The 25,301-nt window shown below is 43.1% G+C and overlaps 1 protein-coding gene across 6 annotated transcripts in view; it reads left to right on the top strand.

The window, feature by feature from the left end:
• adcy3a (adenylate cyclase 3a) overlaps positions 1–25,301 on the top strand; it is a 263,750-nt gene that overhangs the window by 35,592 nt on the left and 202,857 nt on the right. For all 6 annotated transcript variants that reach the window (XR_005281946.1, XM_038298655.1, XM_038298658.1 and 3 more), the window contains exons 6-7: positions 13,652–13,779; positions 16,543–16,701. Coding sequence is in view for 5 of the 6 variants with exons in the window: in XM_038298655.1 (XP_038154583.1) it covers positions 13,652–13,779; positions 16,543–16,701 (287 nt within the window). In the remaining variant the exon portion in view is untranslated. The remainder of the gene's footprint in view (positions 1–13,651; positions 13,780–16,542; positions 16,702–25,301) is intronic.

A 25,301-nucleotide genomic window follows, 5' to 3' on the forward strand; every position in this document is an offset into this window, starting at 1 on the left:
TCAGCTCAGGAGGATCCACAGCGAACTCTGCTGGAGACAGGTGGTACAGCTCCAGATCCCAACAGGAATGAAGGAATTTGATTATCACAAATCAAGTTATTAATTAACAGACTTTTTTAAAGAAAGAGATCTTGTGTCGAATAAACAACATTTCATAGTTTTAACATTTTCCTCAATAGGAGTCTTTTTAGGGGCTGCTCGGTGGAAACAGTGGGTATCACTGCTGCCTTGCAGCAAGAAGGTTCCGGATTTGATTCCCGGCCAGGTGTTTTTCTGCATGGAGGTGCATGCTCTGCCTGAACATGCGTCAGTTCTCTCCAGGTACTCCGGCTTCCTTCCAGAGCCAATTAACCTAACATGACTGTTTGTTTAATTGCCTTCTCTAAACTTCTCTAAACGTTTGAATGCGACAAATGCCCAGTCGAAAAGTGCAGGAGTAGAAGCGGTTTTAAAGTGCTTCTAGACAGCTAATTAGAATTCATATTATTCTTTATACCTGATTCTCACTGTACTGCTGTTCTAGGCTGAGGCTCAGAGCTGAAGCAGAAAATTGTGTAGCAGTTTCATATTGTGATAGAGTTTGTATCCTGAGCTTCTTTTACCTCACATCAGTTCCACTAAAATAGATGTGGAAGTAGTAAGAATTTACTTTTTTGGACAGAGGATTGATCAGATTTCATACTCAGTACTTCAGATAGTGGGTTATATATATTAGAAGGTGGAATTGGACTTTATTGTCTTTACACTGTCACAAATACAAAGCAAAGAAATCAGTGGCAGCTGGTGAAAACTATTTCTGGTGGGGCTGATATAGCCTAGTGTATGTCTCCAACTAATCCAGAATAAGAATTCAAATAAAAAATTGGACAATAAATACAATTTAACAGTAATGATTTAATTTACTATATAATAACAGTATAATAACAGTAACAGTGATGATTTTGGTCACTGTGACGGGGTTCTTTGGCCTCCAAGAATCCAGGCTCAGTTGGGTTACCGGTGTTGGTGATTTATTGTGCTCAAAAACTCAAAACAGGGTGCAAAAGGAACTAAACATATACAAGATACATATACTTCTTTCCAGGCTTCGGACCCTGCCGGCGAGCTTGCTCTGCAGCAAGCTAGCCAGGCCGTTTGTTCTGCCCCTCATTCAGAGTGTCAACTGTCTAATCCTCCCAGGTTTGATGGAGATCCCAAAAAGATTTGTGGATTCCTTATCCAGTGCATCATTCAATTCAATCCCGCTCCAAGTAAGTTTCGTATATCATCTCACATCTTACAGACCGAGCCTTGGATTGGGCTGTGGTAAGATTCTCCTCATCGTCCAATTATGGCTGCACATTTAATCAGTTTCTCAAGGAGTTCAAGTTAACATTCAATCATGAAACCGACAAGACTCTAACCTCTCATGAATTATTGAAACTTAAACAAGGACAAAGAACTGTTTCTGAATTCGCCATTGATTTCCGTATTATGGCAGCTGCCTCTGGCTGGAATGAAGCAGACCTTAAGGGTTTTTTATCTCAGGCCCTATGTGATTCTATCAAGGAGGAATTAGCCTCCTTAGATGAGCCTGAGTCTCTCGAGGAATTAGTTAATCCCTCGATCCGTTTGGATAATCGGATTCGAGCCTGTGCTAAGGAGAAAAGTAGCAAGATAGCTCCTACCAAACCACCAGCAAACAGTTTCCTTGTCAGGCTGCCCACTAATCCATCTCCGCCTGAACCCATGCAGATTGGCAGCATTCGTTTAAGCCCTGAGCAGAAGCAGCACAGAATGCGGTCCAAGCTCTGTTTATATGGTGGTGAGGCGGGCCATTTTGTTGCCTCTTGTCCTCTGTTGGGAAAAGCCAGGGTCCACCAGTAGAGAGAGGGCTACTGGCGGACCAGAAGATTTCCCCCTCCTCACCTCCTTCCTGCATCTCTTCTGCTAAATAATAGATCCGTCTCCTTATCGGCTCTGATAGATTCTGGCTGTGAACAGAATCTAATTGACTCTATTTTTGCTCAACAGATGGGTATAGAGCTTATTCCCCTACAGAACCCTCTTTGTGTTTTTGCCTTGGATGGCAGAGATCTGCCCCAAATAACTCACCAGACTACTCCTCTACAGCTAACAGTTTCTGGTAACCACATTAAAAACATCTCTTTTTTTGTTTTCCCTACAGCTAACTCAGCTTTAACTTTGGGTTTTGAATAGCTCCAGGCTCATAATCCCTCAATTAATTGGACCAACAGACATGTGGACTCATGGTCTGTTTATTGTCACTCACACTGTCTCAGATCTGCTGTTCCCCCAGGTTTCCAGGTTCAGCACTCTTGTGAGTCAGACACCATTGATTTCTCTTCCATCCCTGTCGACTACCACGACCTCTCCCAAGTATTTAGTAAATCCAAAGCCTGTTGTCTGCCTCTCCACAGACCATAAGACTGTGCCATAGACCTGCTTCCTGGAACTCCTCTGCCCGGCAGTCACCTTTTCAACATTTCCAAGCCTTAGAGCGAGGCTATGGAGAAGTACATAAACGAGTCTCTAGCTACCGGCATAATCCGTCCTTCATCTTCTCCCCTTGGAGCGGGCTTCTTCTTCGTGAGAAAGAAGGACCGATCCCTTCGACCCTGTATAGACTACAGAGGTTTGGACCAAATTACTGTAAAGAACAAATACCCGCTGCCTCTATTGTCTTCAGCTTTTGAACCCCTCCAAGGAGCCACAGTTTTCACTAAACTGGACCTCAGAAATGCATACCACCTTCTTCGCATCAGGGAGAGAGACGAATGGAAAACCGCCTTCAAAACTCCCATTTGACACTTTGATACCTGGTAAGGCCTTTTGGTTTAACTAATGCTCCCGCTTGCTTCCAGGCCTTGGTCAACGATTTTCTCAGAGATTTTTTGAATATTTTTGTTTTTGTTTATCTTGACGAAATCCACATTTTTTTGCAAGAACCTTTCTGAACATAAGATCCATGTCCGCCAGGTCCTCCGACGCCTGCTCAAAAACAAACTATCCGTAAAGGCAAAGAAGTGTGAATTTCACAGACCATCTGTTTCCTTCCTTGGATTTATCCTTGAGGGCGGACAGGTAAGACCCACTGAGGTCAAAATGAAGGCAGTTTTGGACTGGCCTACACCTGAGACTTGCAAGCAGCTCCAACACTTCCTGGGATTTGCCTATTTCTATCGTAGGTTTATCCTCAACTACAGTCACACTGCTCTTCCCCTGACAGCCCTGACCTCTTCCAAGGTTCCCTTTGTTTGGTCCACTGAGGCTGAAGTAGCCTTTTCCCATCTTAAGAAATTTTTCGCCAGTGCTCCTGTTCTCACTCAGCCAGATCTCTCCAGACAGTTCGTAGTGGAGGTGGATGCCTCGGATTCTGGAGTTGGAGCTGTTCTCTCCCAAGTTGCGGGTGCGGATAACAAATTACACCCCTGTGCCTTTTTCTCTCGCAGACTCACTCCTGCTGAGAGAAATTATGATGTCAGAGATCAAGAACTTTTAGCCATTAAGTTGGCTCTGGAGGAGTGGAGACACTGGCTAGAGGGAGCTGCACATCTGGTTCAGGTTTGGACTGATTTAAGGAATCTCTCCTATATCCAATCTGCTAAAAGACTCAACCCCCGCTAATCCGGTTGGTTATTGTTTTTCTCCCGGTTCAACCTATCTATCTCTTTCCGCCCTGGCTCTCGTAACGTCAAACCGGACACCCTTTCTAGGCAGTTTTCTCCGGACAAATCTGAGGAGTTGGCGGCTCCCATCCTACCTCCTAGCTGCTGCGTGGCCGCAGTCACCTGGGAGATTGAGGATGTTGTCAAACAGGCCCAACAGACTGAACCTGATCCTTGAACCGGGCCACCTAACAGAATCTTTGTACCTTCCTCCATCCGAGCTAGTGTAATCAATTGAATTCATTCTTCAAAGTTTTCTGCCCATCCAGGGATCAGTCGAACGGTTGCCCACATAAGTCGGCGTTTTTGGTGGCCCTCCTTGCTGAAGGGTGTCAAGAAGTTTGTGTTGGCCTGCCCCAACTGCGCACGCAACAAGCCCTCTCATCAACCTCCTTCAGGTCTGCTTCAACCTTTACCCATTCCTGAGCAATCCTGGTCTCACATTGCCATTGACTTTATCACTGGGCTCCCCACCTCCAAAGGTATGACAACCATCCTCACCATCATTGATAGTTTTTCCAAGGCCTGTCATTTAGTCCCTCTGAGAAAGCTCCCTACATCTCTGCAAACAGCCCAGCTTCTCATCAAGCATGTCTTCTGCCTTCATGGTATTCCCCTGGACATTCTGTCTGACCGCGGCCCGCAGTTAATCTCCCTGGTATGGAGAGGTTTTTGCTAGGCACTTGCGGCCAAGGTCTCTCTCACTTCCAGTTACCACGCCCAATCCAACGGTCAAGTTGAAAGAATAAATCAGGAATTGGAAACCAGCCTCAGATGCCTCACAGAAACTGATCCGACTAACTGGAGTCAACTCCTGTCCTGGGCTGACTATGCTCATAACTCTAGGGTCTCCGCAGCTACTGGTCTATCACCGTTTGAGATCTCTCTAGGATACCAGCCACCCCTTTTTCCTTCTGAAGAGGCAGACATCGCTGTACCCTCCGTCCAGCAACACATCCGCTGCTGCCGGATCTTCTGAAACCGGGCCAGGATGGCCCTGGGAAGGACCTCCCAGCAGAATCAAAGGTGGGCCAATCGCAGGAGGAGCGCTGCCCCTTCCTATCGCCCGGGCCAGAAGGTCTGGCTCTCCACACGTAACATTCCCCTCAAGTCCATTTCTAAGAAGGTGTCCCCTAGGTTCATTGGTCCATATGAGGTGGAGAGGACCATAGGGGAATCTGCCGTCCGTGTTCGTCTCCCCTCCTCTCTACGCATTCACCCCACCTTCCGTGTGTCCCAAGTCAAGCCCGTCTCAACGAGTCCCTTGTGCCCACCCGCTCAGCCCCCTCCTCCTTTGGACATTTATGGCCACCCCGCATACACGGTTCGGTGCATCATCGATGCCCGTCTGTGGGTGGCAATACCTTGTGGATTGGAAGGGCTACGGTCCCGAGGATCGCTCTTGGGTCCCGGGATCGTATATCCTTGACCCCTCCCTCGTTCCCCCTCTCTCAACCCTCTGGTTCCTCTGGACCGCCGGGTGGCGGTCGTTGAGGGGGGGGGTACTGTCCAGGCTCCAGTGTGTGTGTTTGTTTTTGTGTTGTCTCCCTTCCACCAACAGGAGGCGCCTGGTTCCGGTCCGCGTCCTCAATCTGAGTGGCAATCAGCATCTCCGTTCACCTACACTGTCCGAATTCTGGGTAAACCCTGTTTTCCCCTCTACCAAATCAGACAAACTCTGGAATACAACACCAGATTGGAGTCAAAGATCCTTCACTTCTCTGGAAACTTGAGTCAACAACCAGATGCTCTTCTTCAATTCAACGAATGAAATTTCCCACTGAGCCTGAACTAATAGTCTCTTCCCCTCACCTTACGTTTCCAGCAGAGCACTGCACCGTGCTTAACCTCTCCAATAAAACCTGTTAAACTTTTCATCTGTGTCTCTGAATTGCTTTCACTGCATGTGGGTCCGAGCTTTAGATAAAACCATGACAGTTACGGTTTCATGTTCTTGCTTTGTGTGGGAGCAGGGATATATGGGTGAGTAGAAGGGGGATCCAGATGCAGAAAAAGGGGGAGTGGTGACCTAGTGGTCAGGACATAGGGCTTGGAATCCTGAGGTTCCACAGACTGACACTCTGGGTCTTTGAGCAAGACTCTCAACCCCCGATTGCTCCCTTTGCGCCCCACAATGGCAGCCCACTGCCGACGAAGAGCATGGGTTAAATGCAGAGGTAAATTTATGCAAAGTCTGATAAATAAAGTTCATTTATAATTATTAAAAGGTTCACTAAACCACCAAGGGTATGACATCACCAAGAATTAAAACTTGAAAGACCTCATAGGGAACTGGTAACAAGTAAATACTGGGGAATATGAAAAATGATCTGGGAATCAACAACACAGGACTAAATTAACCCAAACCTCAGAGATCAGAGCAGTTCTTTTTTCAGCTTACCTCACTTGCAGTGTTGTTAATGTCACCAAAGAATCATTTGTGCGGTCTAACTTTTGCAAACAAAACACCAATGTTCTTCCCCTCACATGCATCTTTCACATCCTTAATCCAACAAAAGCCTGAACAGGCCTGTTGTATATTAGATAATCCTCAGAGATCTCTGACGCAGCACATCATTAGAGAAAGGTACCTATAGATAAGAGAAAGATAGAAAGTTTTGCTATGGTACAATACCGTATTTCAGAGAAAGCCAATTAAACCCTGATTAAACTGTTATTGAGTGTTTTAGTTACTGGATATCCATTATTAGATGAAAAGGGAATCGCAATTCAAACATGAGACCTGCAACTCAACGGAGTAAAACATAAAAAATTAACATAAAACTAATATATGTCTCTAAAATGTACTTTGTGGGTGTGTGTGTTACTTGCAGTCTGTCGAACTGGGGGTCGCTCCAACGGCTCCCTCACTAATCGGTAGAGTAACCTCGCTTCTGTGCTTGATATCTCCCTTGCTGAGAATGGCTTCTCTGTCCTCTCTGGCCTTCATGGTAGGGTGATGGACCCCCATGATGAACGGAGCCTCTGCCACATCGTCCTCTGCCCACACGTTTTTTGTGTGGACAGTTTCTGGCCCAGTGATCAGGTTTGACACAGATGTAGCAGCAACTATCATTTGGAGAGCTGCTCCTTTTCTGAGAGGTTTTCTATCACAGTCACTTGAATTGTCCTCACGGCAGCCCCTCCTTGAATGAGAAGCTGGTCCATACAGGGCTGTTTGGAGTCTGTTGAGGATAGTGGCTCCAAAGGTGATAGATGGATCCCCGCAGTTGTTCCCAGGGATACTAAAGTCTGGTTGGAGGTCAAATGATGTCGTCTTCCTCCTCTGGTTCCGCTCTCTGAGAATCAGGTGGAGCAGAGAGCAGCAGGCTTTTGGCAAACTGGGATACAGGCTTGAGGTGCTCAGTGGTGCCGTTGGAGACAAACCCGCGGCCACAACAGCCAAAGCAGAAGAGTAAAAAAAAGAACAGAAAGATGTGCATCGGTAAATAGAACAATAGTGAATTTTCTTAAGTTGTTCCTATCATTATATAATATGTTATATTCTTTTATGAGATATTTTTATTAATCTTTTTTTTTTTCCTTTTTTTGAGCACTCACAATTACTCCGGATCGTTGTTTTCTCTTTTTATTTTTTGTGACACTTAATCTACTTTTCCTTAGTAAGACCTACGATCTCAGTATTTCAGGCCTACTGTTTCAAAACTCGGTCTTAAAAAAGACTTGCCCTCGGTCTTAAAAAAGACTTACCCTCAGCCTATTTAGGGCCTACTTTTTCAAAACTCTGTCTTAAAAAAAAAGACTCCACTCGGTGGAGCATCAGAAGAGTCAACCTTCTCTGAAATTGCCTATTTGAGGTAGAGAGAAACCCATTTGGTTTTGGTGATCAGCCCTTCTTCTAGAATCCACCGAGCGGACACTTTAGCGAAGAGATCCTGTTCGTGATCCCAAATTGTGGAGTAAAAAAATAGCACTGAGAGTTGATATCCAGGGCAGAAAAGGTTTTATTTTACTCTGCAGAGGAGGATGGCACAAACCAGCTGGATACAGCTCCGAATGCAATTCTGAGGCTGGAGCATCCAACGCCTGAATATAAGAAGATTCCACACACACATTAATATTCCCCAAGATAAAACACTTGAGTTCATCAAAGAATAGAGATAACATCTGTTTCTCATTCACCCCAGGAGGTGTTAATCTTGAGGTGTTTATCTAGTTTCCCCCTTATCTAATGTAGGGGGGAACTCCCTTTCAACCCTCCTTCCTTTCCTTTCATCTCAACAAAGTTTCTAAATAATCACTCCTATTCAGGAACAGAAAAAACAGACTAACATTTTTATCTCACAAACAGGCCAAGGAAAATATTATTCCCCAGCTGTTTAACATTTTGATTACTGCTGCACTTTATAAATGAAAATCTTCATTTTCACTGCTAAGCTGCTGCTTATTCACTGTTGGAAAGCTGTATAAACAGAATTTTGATTTGTATACACTCTTTGTATACAAAATTACAATAAAGTCTTGTCTAAGTCACAGAGTCTTAAAAATAAGACCATTTGCACCTCTAAATATGATTGATTTATCTTTGGATGGTGAGGTTTGGATCTGAGGAAACTATAAGATTGGAACCAGGTTCAGACTCTTTTTAATTCTGTTGAACTTTCAGAGTTAGCAAAGCTGCTATCTTCATCAAAGAGATAAACTTGTATGTTAGATACAGTTTGAACCAATTTATTTAAGGAAATATTCCCTGTGATTTCCACCTCCATTTTAGATGTGATTATCTATCCCTGTTACAGAGATATATAAAGCTTTTAAGGTAACTGTAATTACACCTTTACTTAAGAAGCCATCTCTTGACCCAGATGTCTTGGTCAATTATAGACCTATATTCAATCTTCCTTTCTTATCTAAATGTTTTGAGAAAGTAGTGTGGCCACTTATACCATAATGAACTTTTTGAAGAGTTTCAATCTGGCTTAACAGCTCATCATAGCTCTGAAACAGCTCTGGTTAAAGTCACCAATGACATTCTCATGGCCTCAGATAATAGAATTGTATGTGCACTTGTCCTGTTAGATCTCAGTGCTGCATTTGTGCAATTGATCATAATGTTCTTGTCATGATGTTTTTAAGAGATCTGACCCACATGCAGATAACCACTCAGAGAACCAGGGGAAAGGTTTAACAGGTTTATTGATAAGGAACACAGGAGTTGTATCTGGAGCTCAGAGCATAGGTGAACCGGAACTAGAAGGTCTGGAGAGGAGATCACTGTGATTAGTTCAGGGTCCGTAGGAAATCTGATTCAGATCTTGAAAGCTGTCAGAACGGGACTCACGATGGAGGGGGTTACTTGCTTGTCCTTGAATCCAGTTGGTGTGAGTTTATCCAGAGAGGAGGGAACTCGTTGGAGGGCGGACAGGTTGACTTTGGTTGGACCCTGAGGAGTAATGGAGCGGTTGCCACTTGGATTTCCGTTGGGCACTTGAACGGGACGTATGGAGGTTTTTCCCCTGCTCACTGTGAACACAAACAATCCTTCCAGGGGGAGAAGGCCAAACATCCAGTATGCAGGAAGGCTTCCTGCCCAAAGGCAAAGACAAAAAACGACGTTAGAAACAAAACTAAGATTAGACTCAGCTAAACTCAGCTTGGCTGGAGTACCCAAAACAGGCAAACACTCTGGCGTCAAGGTGGTGACAGTCCACTGCTGAAATACTCCTCTGTGATGAATCAATCAGCCGCAGGTGTGCAGGAGGACCAACAAGGACAGGGCACCACCTGGTGGTGGAGGGAGAGAAAAACACAAAAGCAACCCACACAAACTGGATTCCTAACAATTCATTTAGAAATACATGATTATTTTATAGGATTAAGGGAACAGCACTAGCCATCAAATAATGTGGCATCCTTTTGTCCTAAGACATTACCCAGTCCATATCAGTATAAATAAACAGCATGATTTTTTCCCCATTGAGATCTGATGTGTTTTCAAAGTGTTCCTTTAAATTTTTTGAGCAGTGTATATACACTCACCGGCCACTTTATTAGGTACACCTGTCCAACTGCTCGTTAACACTTGACTTCTAAGCAGCCAATCACATGGCGGCAACTCAGTGCATTTAGGCATGTAGACATGGTCAAGACAATCTCGTGCAGTTCAAACCGAGCATCAGTATGGGGAAGAAAGGTGATTTGAGTGACTTTGAACGTGGCATGATTGTTGGTGCCAGAAGGGCTGGTCTGAGTATTTCAGAAACTGCTGATCTACTGGGATTTTCACACACAACCATCTCTAGGGTTTACAGAGAATTGTCAGAAAAAGAAAAACATCCAGTGACCGGCAGTTCTGAAGGCGGAAAGGCCTTGTTGATGCCAGAGGTCAGAGGAGAATGGCCAGACTGGTTCGAGCTGATAGAAGGGCAACAGTGACTCAAATAACCACCCGTTACAACCAAGGTGGGCAGAAGAGCATCTCTGAACGCACAGTACATCGAACTTTGAGGCAAATTGGCTACAGCAGCAGAAGACCACACCAGGTGCCACTCCTTTCAGCTAAGAACAGGAAACTGAGGCTACAATTTGCACAAGCTCATCGAAATTGGACAATAGAAGATTTGAAAAACGTTGCCTGGTAAGATGAGTCTGGATTTCTGCTGCGACATTCGGATGGTAGGGTCAGAATTTGGCGTCTACAACATGAAAGCATGGATCCATCCTGCCTTGTATCAACGGTTCAGGCTGGTGGTGGTGGTGTCATGGTGTGGGGAATATTTTCTTGGCACTCTTTGGGCCCCTTGGTACCAATTGAGCATAGTTGCAACGCCACAGCCTACCTGAGTATTGTTGCTGACCATGTCCATCCCTTTATGACCACAATGTACCCAACTTCTGATGGCTACTTTCAGCAGGATAATGCGCCGTGTCATAAAGCTGGAATCATCTCAGACTGGTTTCTTGAACATGACAATGAGTTCACTGTACTCAAATGGCCTCCACAGTCACCAGATCTCAATCCAATAGAGCATCTTTGGGATGTGGTGGAACGGGAGATTCGCATCATGGATGTGCAGCCGACAAATCTGCGGCAACTGTGTGATGCCATCATGTCAATATTGACCAAACTCACTGAGGAACGCTTCCAGCACCTTGTTGAATCTATGCCACGAAGAATTTAGGCAGTTTTGAAGGCAAAAGGGGGTCCAACCTGTTACTAGCATGGGGTACCTAATAAAGTGGCCGGTGAGTGTATGCTTCCAATCAATAGAGTTATTAGACAGCATGGTATTCATTTCCACTGTTATGCTGGTGATACTCAGATATATCTGTCTATAAATTCAGATGAAGCTAACCCAGATTACAGCCATGTCTTGAAGACATGAAACAGTGGATGACTCTTAACTTTCTGCTTCTGAATGCTAAAAGAAATGATTGTCTTTGGAAAAAGTCTTTTAAACAGAAGCTGATTATTCCGTTACTTCATTTGGAAGGCATTAATTGATCTCAGATAATAAAATAAAAAATACAAAATCTTGGTGTTATTTCTGATCAGAGCCTGTCATTTAAATCATAGAAGTTTATAGAATTTTCATCTTCCATCTGAAGAATATTGCAAAAAAAAAAAAAAAAAGTCTCATCCGGGGGTGATGCTGAGAAACTAGTCCATGCATTTGTTACTTCAAGGCTGGACTATTGTAATTCTTTACTCTTAGAAAGTCCAAAAACTGCTGTTAAAACCTTCAGCTGATCCAAAATGCCGCAGCCAGAGTTCTTAAGAAAATTAAACATGGAGAACATATTTATCTTATCCTAGCTTCTATTCATTGGCTTCCTGTTAAATCCAGAAGATAATTTAAAATCCTGCACTGCAAAAACAATCTAGAAATAAGAACAAATTTCTTAAATTAAGTGTATTCACCCTTAATTTGAGTAGGTAAATGAGATAGTTTGCCAATGGAATGAGTAATTTTACTCTTAAAATAAGATAATTAGATAATATGCACTTGAAATAAGACAATGCAATTGTGTTTTCTTATTTTAAGTGTAAATTGTCCTGTTCCATTGGCAAAATATCTCTTTTACCTCCTCAATCCAAGAACAAATGCACTTATTTTAAGACAAAATGACTTTTCTAGATTCAGATTTTTTGCAGTGTGGAATGACTAGATCACTAGAATCACTAGTGGAGTGAATGAGGTTAAGTTGAGTGTGGCAGAATACAAAAGGATTGTGGTGACATCAAACAAAGCATGGGTGTGCAAAGTGAACTATTACACTTGTATTAAATTATTACACTTGTATGATGATTGAACACTCAGCTCTACATGGAAAAGCATACTGATTAACAGAAATAAGGGCTTTAAAAATGATTCACCTTGTGATCTGAATTACTGAAATAAATACTTTACAGTCATATTCACAAACAAACATTCACGTTTGTTTCTCTATTTGTAATGTGGACTCCCATTGCTTTTCAGTCATTTTTAACCCTTTCTATGCCCTAACCCAGCCCAATTGACACCTTAGCCCTAAACCTAACGATTAGAAAAAATACCTTGTGAGGACCTGCAAAATATCTCACTTTACAACAACTAATCCTCATTGTGATGGTGGAATTGAAAACATTGTCCTCAATCTGCTTTCCATACAAGTGCACACATACAACTGTGTTTTCATCACTTAAGGGGACATTTCATTGACTTGCATTCAATTTATATAGCCTAACACAGACCCTTACCCTAACCCTAACTGTTACCAATATATCCACAACTCTAACCTAACCCTAACTCCAACTCACTGGACAGAACTTGACCGTGTGGGACCAGTTGAATGTTGTAACATGTATGTATGATATTTTACAAAATACTGCACCCACATTATATATATATATATATATATATATATATATATATATATATATATATATATTTGGGCTGGGCGATATAGAAAAAAAGCTTATCGATAAAAAAAAATGCATATTGATCGATATCGATAATTATTGAAAAGATTTGAAACCACATTTTATGTGCAGCTCTGCCTGGACTTTTTATAATATTGCTAAATGATTTAATTTTAATAAAAAACACAACCACAGACTTCGAATTAAATCTTTATTTAACCAACTTTTTTAACCATAACAGAATTGTTTTAAAGAAAAATAACTTAAGAGACCTGGGTTATGTTATTAAATACTGACAAAGAATAAACTAAAGTGACCAGAAAAGTGATCAAAATAAATATGACAAATAAATAAATGCCCCCCCACCGCCGCCGCCGCCCCCGTTTCCTGCTTTAACCTGAGTTATTACTTTGAAGTTTCTGGCCCCTCAGCATTTTTATCTCAATTGTTAGAACTACGTGGGAAACTGCCCAGAACTGAAAATATATATATATTTTCCCGAAATTCCCGAAGATTCCTCGGAGGAGAACCGCGTCGGGGCCTACACAGCTCGTACTCCTGCGGGTGTGAGCGGCTGAGATGATAAAAAAAAAAAAAAAAAAAAGTTGGTTGTGTTATCAGACTTGGTTTTCACTAGTTCCCGACACATTTTACAGATGACTGTGGTTTGTTTTTGGTCCGACTTGCCATGACCGAAATACTGCCAAACTGGCGAACTACAAAAACCCTTCTTTGAAACAATAATTCCGCCTCTCCTTGCTGCGACATCTTCATGTGCTCTGTGTTGTGGTTTGAGAGGGCGGCGCTTGGTGACGGCATGCCTGGGTCCGCGATTGTGATTGGTTGGGAGGAAGCAGTGACTAGCATAAACCTACATGCTAGGCTACAATGAGAAGGAAGGAAAACTGCGTTTCTTTTTTATCGAACTTTTATCGACCCTCTTTTTTTCTATTGCGCCACACGTCTATCGATCGATATGTATCGTTATTAAATTATCGCCCAGCCCTAATATATATATATATATATATATATATATATATATATATATATATATATATATATATATATATATATATATATATATAATAAATATACTTAATGGAATATTTATCTGTGTCAGAAATACCATCAACTGAGAATCAAGATCCTGGGAGACTGCTATTACTGTATCTGTGGACTTCCAGACTACAGGGAGGACCATGCTGCCTGTTCCATCAGAATGGGCCTTGCAATGGTGGATGCAATTTCGTGAGTCCATCAAATACTTTTTAATAAATTGTTTTATTTTTATTCCAGTACAACTATTTTTACTTTCTTACCCTTTACTTGTTTCATATTGATCATGATCCTAGGGTTGACTTCCAGCTTTGAAAACTAATCAAATTAGCCCATATAATTCTGACATTATCTAGCAAATGTGTTTCCTCACAAAAAGAAAAGCACTGATCATAAAATTTAAGAAAAACTCAAATTTTTATGTCATCAAATGACTGGTTCAAAAAACCTGGTCTGTTCTCTGGACATGGACCACATTATCCTGGATTGTGCTACTTCAGAGCTTTCAGTGCTTCCAATGGTCAAACAGTCATCAGGATGCAATAGTAGCCTGGTCATGAAACACATAACCTGTGCTAATTTGGCTGTACTATATTCATTTCTTACTGTTATCAGTCACAGTCTAGATCAGTGGTTCCCATAGGGGGGGCGCAATGCCATTGCAGGGGGGGGGGGCGCAGGAAGCGGTATGGATGAATGAAGAAAAAAAAAAACAGTGCTTGCTTGACTGAGCATAATCGACAGTTGTGACACTGCAACCCAGATTTGAGAAGATCTACAGCAACAAGCAGGCTCACTACAGCCACTGAAAAGATGGGAGGATTAAAGTACAAAGAAAAAACTCTCAGGGAGCTGTTCAATGTTTTCACTCCATTTTGCACAGAGGCTTTTTTAATGTATTGATGATAGCAAAGTTAAATATTGTTACGAATTAAAAAAAAAAACAAATATGTTTAAAATAACACAGACAACAAAGAATCCTCTTGTAATCTACAGTATAGAACTATGAAAAAAATACAAACAAAAGTGTTCCACTGTAAAGATGGTGTGTAGTTTGTTTTGTTGCAACCTAAAGTGTGAAATAAACTTCAGTGGAGTTTGAAAACAAAATATGTGTATAGGTTTATTATATCAGGTTGAACGATGTGTGTGCCCAGTTGATTTTATTTTTTTTTGGGGGGGGGTGGGTGGGTGGAAATTTTATTGTAATCCAAAGGGGGGCCCAGAAGAAAATCTTTGGGAACCACTGGTCTAGATAGTCTGTTATCAATATTTACTTTTTTGTTAGATGAGATTATTTTATTTCTTTATAATTCACAGGCAAAAAATGGTCTGATATTGGGAAAAAGATTGCAAAAATAATTCTTGAAAATCTGGACTTTTCTGTGTTTCATCAGCTTTATAAAAAGTAAGGACAATCATATACTCAACGAGACTGGATCTTACTATGTAACCAAAATGTGGTGCATTATAGTATACGAGGATCGTATTTTCCATCTATCTACATCTTGCAATTTTTTTGTATCTTTAAGTAGAGAATTTAATTGTGACATTTGCTAAATGGTTAGTGCATAGTAAAAACATAAAACAAACAAAACTACACTTGTAGCAGGGCGTTAGTGAAATGTTCAAGGACATTACCAGAGCAGAGTAATCCGAAAAATATTAAGTCACTTGCAGCTACAAAGTAAGAAATCAGGGTAACTACAGCTTAGATACTGTAAAAGTATTTCTTTCTGGAGCCATGAGGAGTGACTAAAAAGGTTTTAATGTTGTGACTAAATTTTCCAGTGGCACAGGAAAAAAAAGTTTGATTTGCACCAGTTTATTAAATAAGTCACAGGAAGTATCTGAAAAGTTGTTAAATACAAGGACTAAATCACTGCTGGGCCATGGCCGCAACTTTTTAAATAAAATGTATCTAAGCCATTTTCTTTTTACAACATTTATTGATCCTTAAATTGGCAAATTAAGATATATTTTTTTCAAAATAATGTTTTATCTACCCAATTGAATTGTTAATTGGTTTAGAATACTACCGACAGTTGTACTCATTAGTTTGAAAACTAATTTGACATTTCTCAAGATAACATAAACATGCATTAGTGCTCTGGTGACATTGTTAATTTAATTGATTATGCTGTTTTAATTATTTTCATTATCACCCTTTGCTCTTTTATTTGTACAGAGTTCATGAGTCTTCTTTCATTATCTATTTTAATGTGACTTCACTAGCCTGAAAAGTTGTTTAACTTGAAGCTGAATTCTTTTCTGATATTAAGTTCTTAATATGGACACAAGTGGAACTTCAGATAAAGCTGACCTGCATTTTGGTAGGTTATGGGGTGGATCTTGTGTATAAAATTTAGATTGTTTTGCTAGTCATACTGAATAATATATTTTGTAGACATTTTAAAAATCCATCAATCAAGCATTTTTGCATTAATCCACTCCAACTAGAATGTACTGTGTCATAATGGAGTTTGTTAGTGACCTTGCTAAAAGTGGTATATTGATCACACTCATGGAAAGTTATTGACTCTTTCTGGGTTTTAAAAAAAAGAAATCATTATGGAAATTGATTATGATGCAACAGCTGTGGTCAGTCTGGCATAACTTGACTTAAAATCTCAATCTAAAAAAACAAAAAAAAACAACAGAAAATCCCAATGTGATTAGTCTGAACTTTTACTTCCTTTTTCTACTGTAGTTCAGTGAATTTAACATGATTTTGGACATTTACCATTAAGCTCAGTTTCTCCATATGCAAGTTATGGTAAAATATTTCATTTATGTTGATCTTAAACACGATTAAGAAATATCTGCTTTAATCTATCTAGGATTCAATCTGTTTTCAGAATTTTGACTTACATATAAGAAGGTCCATAAGCTGTGTTTTTTTTAATGGGACTTTATGTTGCCTTTTATTTACTGTACTTGTAAATGCAATACTAGGTATGTCCGAGAGAAAACCCGGACTAATGTTGACATGAGGGTTGGAGTGCACAGTGGAACAGTACTTGGTGGAGTCCTGGGACAGAAGCGTTGGCAGTATGATGTTTGGTCAACAGATGTCACAGTAGCCAACAAAATGGAAGCTGGAGGCATTCCTGGGTAAGTGCAAGTTCTATGATTTGTTTGACACGGTTTTGGCTCTGTTTAAGTTTTCTTTTTTAGTTTTCTGTTTCACTTTGATCCATCCTTTTCTTTGTTTTCTAGTTTTATTAGTTCAGTTATTTTGTGTTTTTTTTTTTTTTATATATTGATTTCTAAGGTATTTCTTGTTTGCTTTTTGGTGCCGACTTGTGTTGTTCTATTTTTCCTTAGCTCCTTTCTAGACTCCTCTGTTCACACTTGCTCCCAATCTGCTGATTAGCCTTTCTTAAAATGACGTTATCACTTATCCCGTAATAATCCTGACATCCTACAAAATAATATTATAATAAGCTATGATAAATATCTGGCTCATTTATTTGAAGGAACAGAGTTTATCACATTTTCTAGATTGCATATGCACATGGCATTAACAAAAATACATTTTTGAATATGAACCACTTAAATCTATAATTAGAAATACATTCAAGCAGATTGTGGTTATTTACAAATTCCAAATAATATATAAGAGTTCCTAGTGTTAAACCCCCCAAAACTACTGCCTAAAATATGCAGGACATTGACTAAACTAGATGATACAAGGTTGAAGGGCTTCGTGTCTGGCCACCTATCTCGGTACTGGTCCATGCCATCTTCTGGTGCGGGCTTCATCCGAGGTGAGGGCTTCTGCATTGTTCTTGCTGACTGGCTAACCATTTTTTTCTTTTTTTTTTTTGGACAGCCATGAGGTTTGTTGGGGGTGTGGAGGTGTTAGCCCTGGTGAGTGGTTGGCTCACAGGCCCTGCGGCCTGACCCTTAACTGAGACTTTGCCAATATGGTGGTGCGACTGGCAGGGCCCCCCTCTCCGGATGGGTTCTTGGGGAACAGGGGTGCCTATTCGAGTCAGTGGGGGAGCTGGCTCCCTGGGAGTGCAGTAGGCCCCCCCAGTCTTTTTCTTCCCATTCCCAGACTCCTCCCTTTGCCTGCTCCATCACACTGCAACACATGTAGGACCTTGGGAGGGGGTCGTTACTGGAGCATCCCACGTTCTGATAATGTCCCCCCACCCCAGGGTACCGGGGCTGACATTGCCGGTGCTGACATGTCTGCTCTTCCCAAAAAGTGGTGGGGTGGCTAGGGTATGGAGGGGGAGGAAGTAGACCCGTGAGTTATTTAGGGGTGGGAGGTTGGGTGGCTCATGCAGGACATGTTGGCACCTTCCCCGGGGGGCTTGTGCCGGGGGTCGTCTGCTCCTGGTGTGGGATGGGGGGCGGGTCTGAGGCAGGAATTAGATGGGTTGGATTGTGGCAGTGACACCCCCCCCCCCCCCATCAAGGTGCTACTTTATTGTAGGGCTGGGTGATAATTCAATAACGATATATATCGATTGATAGACGTGTGGCGCAATAGGAAAAAAGAGGGTCGATAAAAGTTCGATAAAGAAACACAGTTTTCCTTCCTTCTCATTGTAGCCTATCATGTAGGTTTATGCTAGTCACTACTTCCTCCCAACCAATCGCAATCGCGGACCCAGGCACGCCGTCACAAAGCGCTGCCCTCTCAAAGCACAACACAGAGCATATGAAGATGTTGCAGCAAGGAGAGGTGGAGGAAATTGTTCCAAAGAAGGGTTTTTGTAGTTCGCCAGTTTTGCAGTATTTCGGTCATAGCAAGTCGGACAAAAAACAAACCACAGTCATCTGTAAAATGTGTAGGGAACCAGTGAAAACGAAGTCTGATAACACAACCAACTTTTTTTTTTTATCATCTCAGCTGCTCACACCCGCAGGAGTACAAGCTGTCTAGGCCCCGACGCAGCTCTCCTCCGAGCAATCTTCGGGAATTTTGGGGAAAAAATAAATAAATTTATATATATATATATATATATATATATATATATATATATATATATATATATATATATATACATATACATACCTATCAATATTTTGAGGGGTCCCCATCTCCCGATCGTGCGAAATACCGATCTAAATTTTCTAAATATGCAGTAGGCCTATAACATTTCAAAGTCAAAGTCAGCTTTAATGTCAATGCTTCAGATTTACCAGACATACTAGGACTCGAGAGGATGTTCGTTTCTCATTCACCAACAGTGAAACCGATAAAGTGCACATGCACAACAGATCAGTTCCTAATACTAAAATTTAAACATTCAATTTCACAATAAAATATAAAATGTACAATAATATAAAATATGCAGTACTTATGCTAGTGCAAAAAGGCAGATGGTAATGGCAGCAGAAAAAATATTATTACCAATTATGTAAGATATAGCATTTGTAACAGTAACAGTGCAAAAGAACAGTAAATAAATCTCTTGTATGCACGCACATGTCCTGCTTTAATCCAGTTTCTGTAATGCGTTCAAAACCTTGGACCCAATGTTCAAAAACAGACAGATCTGGATAGTTCAAAACTAGACTTTATTTAACTCTCAGTATGGCTGCTTGTCAGCTGGGGTGGATAAACCGGATCCTATGTGGGAACAGAAACTCAGGTCAGTGACTAATAAGGGTAGATAACAAATAAGAGAAAATAGTCACTGACCTGTTTCTGAGCGGAGCTGAAGCCAGCCGAGGCCGAGGGGCAACAGAGTCCTGAAGGGAATGTCCAAAGCCGAAGTCGAACCAGAACCAAGTTCACAGACCAGAGGATCAGAAAGCCGATGAGGTACAGAAGGGGAATCCAAACCAATGTCAGAAAAACAGCCCAAGTTTGGTGAGCCAGGTGAATCCAGGAATCAGTCCAGAACAGAGCAGATTAAAGAGCAGACTAGGGCAAAGCAAAACTCAGGATCCACAGGACAGAAACAGGTCACAATTTAGATAATCAGAAAAACAAACAGAAGACTAGAGTTACACAAAACAGCTTGAATATTCTGGCACTGGTAGCTGGAAAACACACAGCATATATAGGAGCTGAAAACAGGTGGATCAGATAAGCAGTAATGAGAAAAACAGACAGAGTTAAACAGGTGAGTGGAATGAGCAATCAGGCCAGCCACCAGTGCCAGGATCATGACAGAACCCCCCCTCAAGGGCGGATTCCAGACGCCCCAATGGGTTGATCTGGGTGATCCCTGTGGAAAGCCCTAATGAGGTCTTTATCCAAGATGAACCGGGCCGGGACCCAGGACCTCTCCTCAGGTCCATACCCCTCCCAGTCTACTAAATACTGGGGCCTCTCCGCCTAGACCTGAGAAGGCGGCGGACCGTGTAGACCGGGTCTCCATCAATGAACCGGGCAGGTGAAGGTGACCCAGGTGTGGGCACAAAACCAGAGGACCTAACAGGTTTGACCCGGGATACATGGAAAGTGGGGTGAATCTTTAAGGTACGAGGAAGCTGGAGGCGGACGGCCACCGGGTTCACCACCTTAACAATAGGGAATGGCCCAATAAAGCGGGGAGCCAACTTCTTGCTGTCGACCTTGAGAGGCAGGTCCCTAGCTGAGAGCCAAACTCTCTGACCCACCCTGTAAGTGGGTGCCGGAACCCTCCGGCAGTTGGCAGCCCTAGCTTGACCAACCAGGGCCTGAGAAATTGTTCTCCGGGCCCTTCTCCAAGCCCGTTGGCAGCTAAGGGCAGAAAGGTGTGCAGAAGGAACCTTAGACTCCTTTTCCTGTATGGTGAACACCGGTGGCTGAAAACCAAAAACAACATAGAACGGAGAGAGTCCAGTGGTGCTAGAGAGAGCAGAGTTTATAGCATGCTCTACCCAAGGGAGTTGGCTGGCCCACTTAGTGGGATCAGCCTCACAGAGAATGCAGATCTTTGTCTCGATCTCCTGGTTGGCCCTCTCTGTCTGGCCATCTGTTTGGGGGTGAAAACCGGATGAGAGACTGACAGAGACCCCCAACAATGAACAGAACTCCCTCCAGAACCGAGAGACAAACTGGGGACCCCTGTCAGAAACAATGTCAGTGGGGAGACCATGGAGCCGAAAAACCTCACGGGTGAGGACCTCCCCCATTTCCTTAGCTGAGGGGAGTTTGGGTAGAGGGACCAAATGCAACATCTTAGAGAACCTGTCAATGATTGTAAGGATGACAGTATTACCATCAGAACAAGGTAACCCAGTAACAAAGTCCATGGCAATGTGCGACCAAAGACGGGACGGGATGGGTAATGGCCGGAGGAGACCAGAAGGTGGTCTTTTGGATGCTTTGGATTGGTTACACTGTAAGCAGGCTGCCACGAACTCCCGCACGTCAGCAGACAGAGAATGCCACCAAAACTGAGAACGAACAATGTAAATAGTCTTGGTTATACCAGGATGACAGAACAGATGAGAACAATGACAAAAACTCAAGGACCTTCCCTCTCAGAGCATTAGGAACAAACAGACGATCAGACGGACAACCACTGGGAGGAGTTTGGTCAAGAAGGGCCTGTCTAACCTCCTCCTCTATGTTAACCATAGTTACAGGACACCTCACAGATTCAGGCAAGACATACTCCTCAGCTCCACTGGGACTCTCCTCCTCCGCCTCAAACACCCTGGACAAAGCATCGGGTTTGGTATTCTTGGACCTGGGTCTGTAAGACAAAGAGAAGTTGAATCTGCCAAAAAACAGTGCCCACCTAGCCTGTCTGGGATTAAGTCTCTTGGCTGACTTGAGGTACTCCAGATTCTTGTGGTCTGTCCAGACCAGAAACGGAATACCTGAACCCTCCAGCCAGTGTCTCCATTCCTCCAAAGCCAGTTTGACTGCCAGCAGCTCTCTATCCCCAACATCATAGTTCTGCTCAGCTGCTGACAGTTTCTTGGAAAAGAAAGCACAAGGGTGGATTCTTCCATCCTCAGCCTCCTGACTGAGCACCGCCCCGACCCCGGTCACGGAAGCATCCACCTCGACAATAAACTGCCTCTTGGGGTCGGGGGACACCAGAACTGGGGCTGAGGTGAAGGCAGCCTTGAGCCTCTGAAAAGCTCGATCCGCCAGATCGGACCAGCAAAACCTGACCTTGGATGATGTGAGGGCATGAAGGGGCGCTGCCACCTGACTATAGTTCCTAATGAACTGGCGGTAAAAATGGGCAAATCCCAAGAACCTCTGGAGCTGCCTCCTATCCTTAGGAACCGGCCAATCGATGAAGGCACTCACCTTCAAGGGGTCCACGGAGATCTGGTCAGGGGAGACAACAAAGCCCAGAAAAGAGATAGTGCTCACGTGAAACTCACACTTCTCTGCCTTGACAAATAACTGGTTCTGGAGAAGGCGAAGAAACACTGACCTGACATGGAGCTTATGAGACTCCAAATCCTGTGAGTAGATGAATATCTCATCAATGTAAACAGAGACAAAGTGACCAACCATGTCCCTAAGAACCTCATTCACCAGGTTCTGAAAAACCCCCGGTGCATTGGTGAGGCCAAAAGGCATCACTAGATATTCATAGTGACCAGTCGAGGTGTTAAAAGCAGTCTTCCACTCATCACCCTCCCTGATGCGCACCAGGTGATATGCATTGTGGAGATCCAGCTGGGTAAAAACCTTAGCTCCCTGAATCTGATCAAATGCTGTGTTAATTAGGGGAATAGGATACCGATTCTTGACCGTAATGTCATTGAGACCCCTGTAATCAATGCAAGGTCTGAGGGATCCGTCCTTCTTTCCCACAAAAAAGAAGCCCGCCCCAGCAGGGGAAGAGGAAGGACGAATGATGCCAGCCCTAAGTGACTCGGAAATGTATTCTCCATAGCTTGGGATTCATGGGCCGACAAGGAATATAACCTACCCTTAGGTGGTGTGGAACCGGGCAGTAGATCAATCCCACAGTCAAAAGGTCTATGGGGAGGTAAGGCTGTGGGCCCTGTCCTTACTGAACACCTCTCTGAGGTCATGATATTCCTCTGGGACCTTAGAAAGATCTGGAGAAAACTCTGGATCAACAGAATAACCCAACATCCTAGACTTAGCTGATAGTAAACAGGAACCTGAACAAGCAATGGACCAACCCAAAACCTCCACCCTTTGCCAGTCAATGTGCGGGTTGTGCTTAGTAAGCCAGGTAGAACCTAATATTACAGGAATCTGAGGTGAATCAATAATAAGAAAAACTAACTGTTCAACATGGTTCCCCCCACCACCAGCTCTACAGGTTCTAAGAGATGACTGGTTAAGCTGATGTCCATCTAAGGCTAGTACCTGATGAGAGTCCAGTGTCGAAAGAAGCTTGATGCCGAGCTTTCTGGCCAGGTTCCCATCCATGAACTCGGTATCTGCTCCAGAATCCAGAAAGGCTGACAAACTATGGCTATGTGAGCCAACAGAAAGAGTCACAGGAAGCAGAAAGTCTGGGGAGGCAGATAGCCTGGCTCGGCTCAATAGGATCCTCCCCGGAGCCTGATCCCTTACCGAGCAGAATTTCAGCCGATGTCCCTCTCCTCCGCAGTAGAGACAGAGCCGGAGCCTGTAGCGGCGATCCCTCTCCTCCTTGGAGAGGCACGAACGTCCCAGCTGTATGGGCTTAGGACCAGAAGAGAGTAGGGGTTCCGAAGCCCTCCCACGATCCTCCGAGACTGCATTGAAGGGGAGGCGGCACGCACCAGAGGGCCACTCCCTTCGACGCTCCTGTAGGTGAAGGTCGATGCGGGAAGCCAACTCCTCCAGCTCCCTAAGAGAAAGAGGATAATCACGGGTGGAGAGCTCGTCCTTGATCCTCTCTCCGAGTCCCGTGATGAAGACGTCCATCAGAGCCTCCTCATTCCAAGCACTCTCAGCAGCCAGCAGATGGAAATCGATAATGTACTTAGACACTGACCGATTCCCCTGCTTTAGAGTCAACAGTCCCCTAGAAGCTTCTCTGCTGGGAAGAACAGGTCAGCAGTCGAAGCAGTTCCTCAGAAAAAAACCTATACGAATCACACAGGGAGGAGTAATTCTGCCACACAGATGTTCCCCATATCTTCGCCCTACCCGCTAACAGCGAAATAACATAGGCCACCCTGGCTCGGTCAGAAGGAAGCGCGGTAAGCTGCAGCTCAAAGTGGATCTCACACTGGGTTAAAAAAGCTCTGCAGTGCTCCGGATCGCCCCTATACAGTTCTGGGGCAGACAGACGTGGTTCATTATTGGCAGAAACAGAGGGAGGCGAAGAAACAGGCACGGCTGTGTGGGAATGGTTAGAGGCAGTTAAAGTCCGATTGCGCAGGCGAGTGAGAATCTCAGTAACTCCGGATTCTAGCTGAGACATTTTCAGATCGACGCCCTCACTCCAAGATCTGTCTGCTGATGGGTCCATAATCTGGCCAGAATATTCTGTAATGCGTTCAAAACCTTGGACCCAATATTCAAAAACAGACAGATCTGGATAGTTCAAAACTAGACTTTATTTAACTCTCAGTATGGCTGCTTGTCAGCTGGGGTGGATAAACCGGATCCTATGTGGGAACAGAAACTCAGGTCAGTGACTAATAAGGGTAGATAACAAATAAGTCCTGAAGGGAATGTCCAAAGGCGAAGTCGAACCAGAACCAAGTTCAGAGGATCAGAAAGCCGATGAGGTACAGAAGGGAAATCCAAGCCAATGTCAGAAAAACAGTCCAAGTTTGGTGAGCCAGGTGAATCCAGGAATCAGTCCAGAACAGAGCAGATTAAAGAGCAGACTAGGGCAAAGCAAAACTCAGGATCCACAGGACAGAAACAGGTCACAATTTAGATAATCAGAAAAACAAACAGAAGGCTAGAGTTACTCACACAAAACAGCTTGAATATTCTGGCACTGGTAGCTGGAAAACACACAGCATATATAGGAGCTGAAAACAGGTGGATCAGATAAGCAGTAATGAGAAAAACAGACAGAGTTAAACAGGTGAGTGGAATGAGCAATCAGGCCAGCCACCAGTGCCAGGATCATGACAGTTTCTGATGAATGGAAATGGGTCGAATTTGTCCAGAGGAGGTCCGTTGAGGTCCACAAACAGGAGTGAAGACCTGCTGTCTTTACGCAATCTGTTCTGCGTTGCCTGTGTTATTAACTGCGAAAAACGCACATGGCTAACAGGATTGGCTTGCTCCACTTCGCAAAAAACAGAGCATATTTGTGAATAAAGGTTTTTGAATTTTCATACTGGACATGTTGAGCTTAACAACATTTTAGTGACCATTAGCGACAAAAAAATTATTTATGCCCTGCCTTCACTCTTAGCTTAGCAGGTAGATAACCATCATTTCCAATAACCACACTGTAAGCCTTTTGTTTGGGTTTATTGGCTGTTATGGATGGATGAATGAATGGTAAAACTGCAACAAAGAATAATGTGCATAAGTCTTTGTGTAAACAGGCACAATTCCAAATAAAAAGGCATAATTCTCCTAAATAATAAACTCAACATATTCCCTCAATATGTACAAAAACACATAATGACACAAAGAAAATTGTACAAAAGACTGTTAATTATTCGTTTTCAGCCCTCTAGTTTAGGTTTTCCTTATCAGTGTTTTAGATGTAGTATTTTATTTCAGCCACTAGGTGGCTCCACGTTCATATATGTTACATCTTGTATATGGATCTGAGCATTGAGTGGTGCGGCTCTCAAGGCTGACTTCGTTTACTTCCTTCTATTGTGTGCGTCCAATGAACGTAAGTAATATT

Source organism: Cyprinodon tularosa, unplaced genomic scaffold (genome assembly GCF_016077235.1).
Source record: "Cyprinodon tularosa strain WSP-4 unplaced genomic scaffold, ASM1607723v1 ctg411, whole genome shotgun sequence".
Taxonomy (NCBI): domain Eukaryota; kingdom Metazoa; phylum Chordata; class Actinopteri; order Cyprinodontiformes; family Cyprinodontidae; genus Cyprinodon; species Cyprinodon tularosa.